The sequence below is a fragment of the Pongo abelii genome, chromosome 6 (assembly GCF_028885655.2).
Source record: "Pongo abelii isolate AG06213 chromosome 6, NHGRI_mPonAbe1-v2.0_pri, whole genome shotgun sequence".
Lineage (NCBI taxonomy): Eukaryota > Metazoa > Chordata > Mammalia > Primates > Hominidae > Pongo > Pongo abelii.
Window position 1 is genome coordinate 103,882,927 of NC_071991.2, and position 6,000 is coordinate 103,888,926.

The following is a 6,000-nucleotide window of genomic DNA, read 5'->3' on the forward strand; positions in this document are numbered from 1 at the left end:
TCATATATTTTTTAAATCAAAAATAGATGTTAATACAGTACCTTATGGCGAATTAATCCCTCAGCTTTAGAATAAACCTTATTTGGCTATGGTGTATTAATCTTTTAACATTATGCTCAATATTATTTGAAATATATGTATAATCACTAACTTTAGTTTTCTTTAATATACTATCTTTGTCAAGTTATGGTATTAAGGTTGGATTATTCTCATGTTGTAAAATAGAGACTTTTGCATTTTTCTATGCTTTGGAACAATTTAAATGGCATAATCATACCTGTTGCTTAATAAGCAGACTTAACTCACCTGTATCACCTGCTCCAAAGCTTTTTGGGGGATCATGAGCCATAGCATTTTTTAAAGCCCTCTCTCTCACTCAGTGTTCAGAATTTGTATTAAAATTTCAAAGTTCATTTAACAATTTTGATTATCAGAGAGTGAAAAGCTAATTCATCTGTTTTCTTAGACTTGAACAGAGTATAAAATAAAGGTGAAAACTAAATCTCAAACACATTTCCATCAGTTCTCTGGATTTCATTAGTTCTTGGCAAACATTATTTACACTTACATAAAGTTTATTGATTCCAGTATGATGTTCAAAAGCTGACTCATTGCTCTTCAGAAATTACAGAAATGTCTACCCTCAATCTCTTGGGAAAGAAACTGAATTAAAAGGTAGAGTAAGAAATAAGATGAAACTTGTCTGTATCAATTAGTTTTCCTTGAGCACTCCCTGGATATATGCAACTACACGAAAGTATTTAAGAGATTATAAAAACAGTTTCTCATCAAGTTTTTCGTCTGAGGCAGGGACCTACCTTGTTTGTGATGGTTTCTCCTCATGGACAGGTAACGCTATGTACATTTCAGTACATCCCTGTAATCTTCAGCCTACTTGTTAGTTACCATAACAACAGTAACAGCATTTTCTTCTCCTTTATCCAGGACATCTGTGTCAAGGCTTATCTAGCCCTTCGTCATCACACAAACCTACTGATCATCCTGTTCTCCATGATGCTGATGACGGGAATGCCTCAGTTAACAAGCAAAGAAGACATTGAATATATCCGGGATGCCCTCACAGTGGGGAAAAATGAGGAGGATGCTAAAAAGTATTTTCTTGATCAGATTGAAGTTTGCAGAGACAAAGGATGGACTGTGCAGTTTAATTGGTTTCTACATCTTGTTCTTGGCATCAAACAAGGAGAGAAACATTCAGCCTAATACTTTAGGCTAGAATCAAAAACAAGTTAGTGTTCTGTGGTTTAAATTAGCATAGCAATCATCGAACTTGGATTTCAAATGCAATAGACATTGTGAAAGCTGGCATTTCAGAAGTATAGCTCTTTTCCTACCTGAACTCTTCCCTGGAGAAAAGATGTTGGCATTGCTGATTGTTTGGTTAAGCAATGTCCAGTGCTAGGATTATTTGCAGGTTTGGTTTTTTCTCATTTGTCTGTGGCATTGGAGAATATTCTCGGTTTAAACAGACTAATGACTTCTTTATTGTCCCTGATATTTTGACTATCTTACTATTGAGTGCTTCTGGAAATTCTTTGGAATAATTGATGACATCTATTTTCATCTGGGTTTACTCTCAATTTTGGTTATCTTTGTGTTCCTCAAGCTCTTTAAAGAAAAAGATGTAATCATTGTAACCTTTGTCTCATTCCTTACATGATGCTTCCAAACATCTCCTTAGTGTCTGCAGGTGTTAGTGGTGTGCTAAAAGCAAGGAAAGCGAGTTAGTCTTTTCAGTGTCTTTTGCAATTCAATTCTTTTGTCATGTATAACTGAGACACACAAACACAGCAGGAGAAATCCAAACCATTGTGCCTTGACCTTCCTCTGCTGGTCTTGTTCCAGGGTTATGAATATGAAAAAATAGAGATGAGACTTTTTGTGTCAACTCTGTCCACAAGAGTGAGTTATCTAGTATGATTAGTATAGCTTTCTCCAGCATGGTAGCAGGAAGTAACTACAGGGCCTCTTTTATGCCTGACATTTCTTCCCTTCCTTTTTCCCTGCCTCCCTTTTTCATCAGTTGTGATGCTTCCACAACTCTTTACAGACTTGTGAAATCTTCAAGGACACCTTTACTCTAGAACTCAAAAATTAGTTGAAAAATAATTACTTCTCAAGGATTATTAGAATCTTAGGTACTTATTTGTAAAGATGTTTAGTGACTTTTTTTTCAAGTATCTTATTAAAGGAGGCATTCTAGAAAATATGAATTAGTTTCCAAATGCCTTAATTTTAAACTTTGGCCTGAACAGTGTTTTCTTTTTTTTAATGGAAGAAGATATTTAATATCTTAAAAATATTCCAAGTTAGGAAGAACACTACTTGCCTTATCCATTTCCCATTTAAAGGACTTTTAAACTTTGACACATCCTTCAGATTTCCTAAAAATAATTGAAATATCTTACTGTAAAAATATTTTCATCTCTTAAATATCTCATTATTTATTGGAGGTATTGTTTAACCTTAGAGAGACCATTAAATTATTTATAAAATATTTTGTAATTACCTGTAGTTAATACATTACATAGAAAAAAACTCTATGTTAACAGTGTCTATGTTTAAGTATAATCAGATATAAATATATACTTAATTTTTTAATTTTAAAAATAGATACCTGTTTGACTTTGAGGTAGTCCAGACCTTTTTTTTTTTTTTTTTTAAATGTGTGCAAAAGCCCAGTGGTTCCTAAGCCTGGCTGCAAAGAAGAATCAACAGGGACACTTTTTAAAAACACTCTTATCAGCCTGGGCAACACAGTGAGACCCCATCTCTTAAAAAAAAAAATTAACTGGGTATAGTGGTGTGTGCCTGTAGTCCCAGGTACTCGGGAGGCTGAGGCAGGAGGATTGCCTGAGCCCAGGAGGTGGAAACTGCAGACAGTGGTGATCATGTCCTTACACTCCAGCCTGGATAACAGAACGAGACCCTGTCTCAAAAAAATAAAAAATAAAAACACCCTTGCCTGCGCTCCATTCCCAGGTTATAATTTAATTACTGTGAGATGAGGCCCAGACATCAATATTTTTCTAGATTCTTCAGGTGATTCTAATTCACAGCCAGAGTTGGAAGCCCTGCGTGGCCTTTAAAGGTCTAGATGATTCTTCTTCCTTGCCCTTTGAGCTTTTCCCCATCTCACAGGTATCTAGAAAAAAACTCCTCTTCTTTGGCAACCTGTCCTTTTAAAATCACACTCTACCCGCCTGTACAGAGGACCATGCCCTATAATGAAATGTTTATTCCTCTCTATAAATGGAGGATAAACATTTTGTGGCACTTCTGGACCAACTATTCCCTACTATTCTTTTGAAGAAAGGCAGGAAGAGTACTTTCTAATTCAGAAGAGGATGTTTTCACTATTCTGATAAACAATAGCCAAGTTCAGACCTTGTACAGATTCTTCTTTTTATTTGAATTGCTGAAATAATTTCTTGATGATGAAAAAAAAAATTAGAGAGGAATATATTTATATTTAGCTTATTGGCACATGTGCATACATATTTCCTCTTCAAATGAACCAGTTCTTTCATTTCATTATGCTAATATATATATATAACATATATATGCTAATATATATATCACATATATGCTAATATATATATCACATATATATATCACAGTTATAGATATATATATATCTCAGTTGGGCTTGATTCTTCCGTATTCCAAAGAGCATAATTTCAGTTCTATAGACTTATAGATAAATAAAAATCATCTTTGTGGGCTTCCTTCCTTTACTGTTCCCAGTGAATTACATGACCAACAACTTCTATACCTTTGAAAATGTTCTAGAACTAGAATCATCCTGCTACTGGGAACTACCCACAGCTCTATCTTCAATGACAGATGAAAACACAGATCACAAGTCAGATGAATCAGGCCAAAGCAACTTTTATGTATATCTAGGACTGGCGACATAATTTGCAGAGCCCAGTGAAAAATGAAAATGCAGGCCCATCATTCAAAAATTATTGAGAAATTCAAGATGGCAACAGCAGTTGTCACACCAAGCACAGTGCCCTTCTGAGCATGAGGCTCTGTGTGACTGCATGGGTCCATGAGACCAGCACTGTGTGGGTCTGAATGATGGCTTTGGTATTCAGTTTAGCACACACGGTCTACCACGTCTGCATGAGTGGTAAATATAGTGCCTGGGTCAAAATGTTGCTTCTGTTCAAATCGAAATACCTCATCTCTATGGCTGTACATTAGGACCTAGAACAGTGGCCCATTGCTCTTAGACTGGAACCATGTCCACTAAAATAAACCTAAGCAGATGTTGTAGACCTAGCCCCACAGGACTGCATTTGACTGCGTCAGTGATACTTTGATGAAAGTATGGAGAAGTGGAGGCATTATATATAAAATGTATCAATTCCCAGAGAAAACTCTTGACTTAAAAACTTAACTGTAGTAAATATATCTTTTTCAGGTATTTTTTTAAAAAAGGTTACATATAGGAATTCTGCAGTATAATTTGGAGGCAATTCATGCTATATTAATGGAAATTAATTATTTTTTAAGTAAGTCCAAAAAATAATCTAGAAAGTAAGTTTCCAGAGCAAATCTGACCTAGCATTTGGTATGCTAGGCTCTGCTTTTCAAGATATTGAAATAAATCATAATTAGACTTAACAATATGAAGAAAATAAACTTGTATTTTTAAGTGTTCTGTTGGCTTATTTTCTGTTTCATCCAACCCAATAATTCTGGTAAATAAATTTGGTTCTAGTTTGGTGCTTGTCTGCATATTCTCAAAGATTCATTTCAGGACAGGTACCTGGGGAACATAAAACACACACCTTGGCCAGGCATGGTGGCTCATGCCCGTAATCCCAGCACTTTGGGAGGCCAAGATGGGTGGATCACTTGAGCCCAAGAGTTGTAGACCAGCCTAGGAAACAACATGGTGAAATACTGTACAAAAAATCTCTACAAAAAATACAAAAATTAGCCAGGTGTAGTGGCACATGCCTATAGTCCCAGGTACTCAGGAGGCTGAAGTGGGAGGATTGCTTGAGCCCAGAGGGTCGAGGCTGGAGGGAGGCATGATTACACCACTACACTCCACCCTGGGCAACAGAGCAAGACCCTGTCTCAAAAGAAAAAAAATCACTATTGAGGACCCACCACCTACCAGACACTGCGCCAAGTACTGGGGATTCAAATACAGAGCAAGATTGACCTAGTCCCAGTCCTTACCATGTTTATAATACGTTAGCAATAGCTGATACTTCATAATGGGTGTATGTTTGTTGTGGGTTGAACTTTGTCCCCCAAAAAGATATGTTGAAGTCTCAACCCTGGTGCCTGTGAATGTAACCTTATTTGGAAATGGTTTCCAAATAAGGTTATAACAGATATAATCAAGTTAAGGCAAAGTTATGAGAGTGGCCCCAATCCAAGTAACATCCAAGGTGAGTGCCATGTGATGGAGGCAGAGATGCGTCTACAAGCCAGGGAACAACCTGGGGCTACTAGCAGCTGGAAAAGGCAAGGAAGGATCCACCTCTAGAAGCCTCCAAGGGCTCATGCCCTGTCAGTGCTTTGATTTTGAACTTCTAGCCTCTGGAAGTGAAAGAATATGTTTCTATTGTTTTAAGCCACTAGTTGTGGCACTTTGTTATGGATCTCTAGGGAACTAAAATAGTGTCAATACCCAAAAATTTTGTGGAGGCTTTTTATTTTTTAGTAGGGGGATCACAGAGTTTATGTAAGTACATCTCTTTTCTGCTGTTAACAAAAAGATGTAATTGCATGCAAAATATGTGAAGGGTTAATATTCTTAATATATAAAAAGGTCTAATAATTCAATAAGTAAAAGATAAATACCTTATCAGAAAATAATTCACAAGAAAAGAAATATGTATGGCCAATAAACATATGACAGCAGACCCCAAGTCATGATTGATTAAACAAATGCAAATTAAAATAAGTTTATTTTCCCTATCAGTTTAGTAAAGACTGGTAAAGTCCAGA

At 36.1% G+C, this 6,000-nt stretch overlaps 1 protein-coding gene across 3 annotated transcripts in view; it reads left to right on the plus strand.

Annotated features, from left to right (window-relative positions):
• PIK3CG (phosphatidylinositol-4,5-bisphosphate 3-kinase catalytic subunit gamma) overlaps positions 1–4,687 on the plus strand; it is a 43,415-nt gene extending 38,728 nt beyond the window's left edge. For all 3 annotated transcript variants that reach the window (XM_002818336.5, XM_002818335.5, XM_063726115.1), the window contains exon 11: positions 946–4,687. In XM_002818336.5, the coding sequence (XP_002818382.2) occupies positions 946–1,224 (279 nt within the window). In that variant the 3' untranslated portion in view covers positions 1,225–4,687. The remainder of the gene's footprint in view (positions 1–945) is intronic.
• Positions 4,688–6,000: the final 1,313 nt, after the last annotated feature.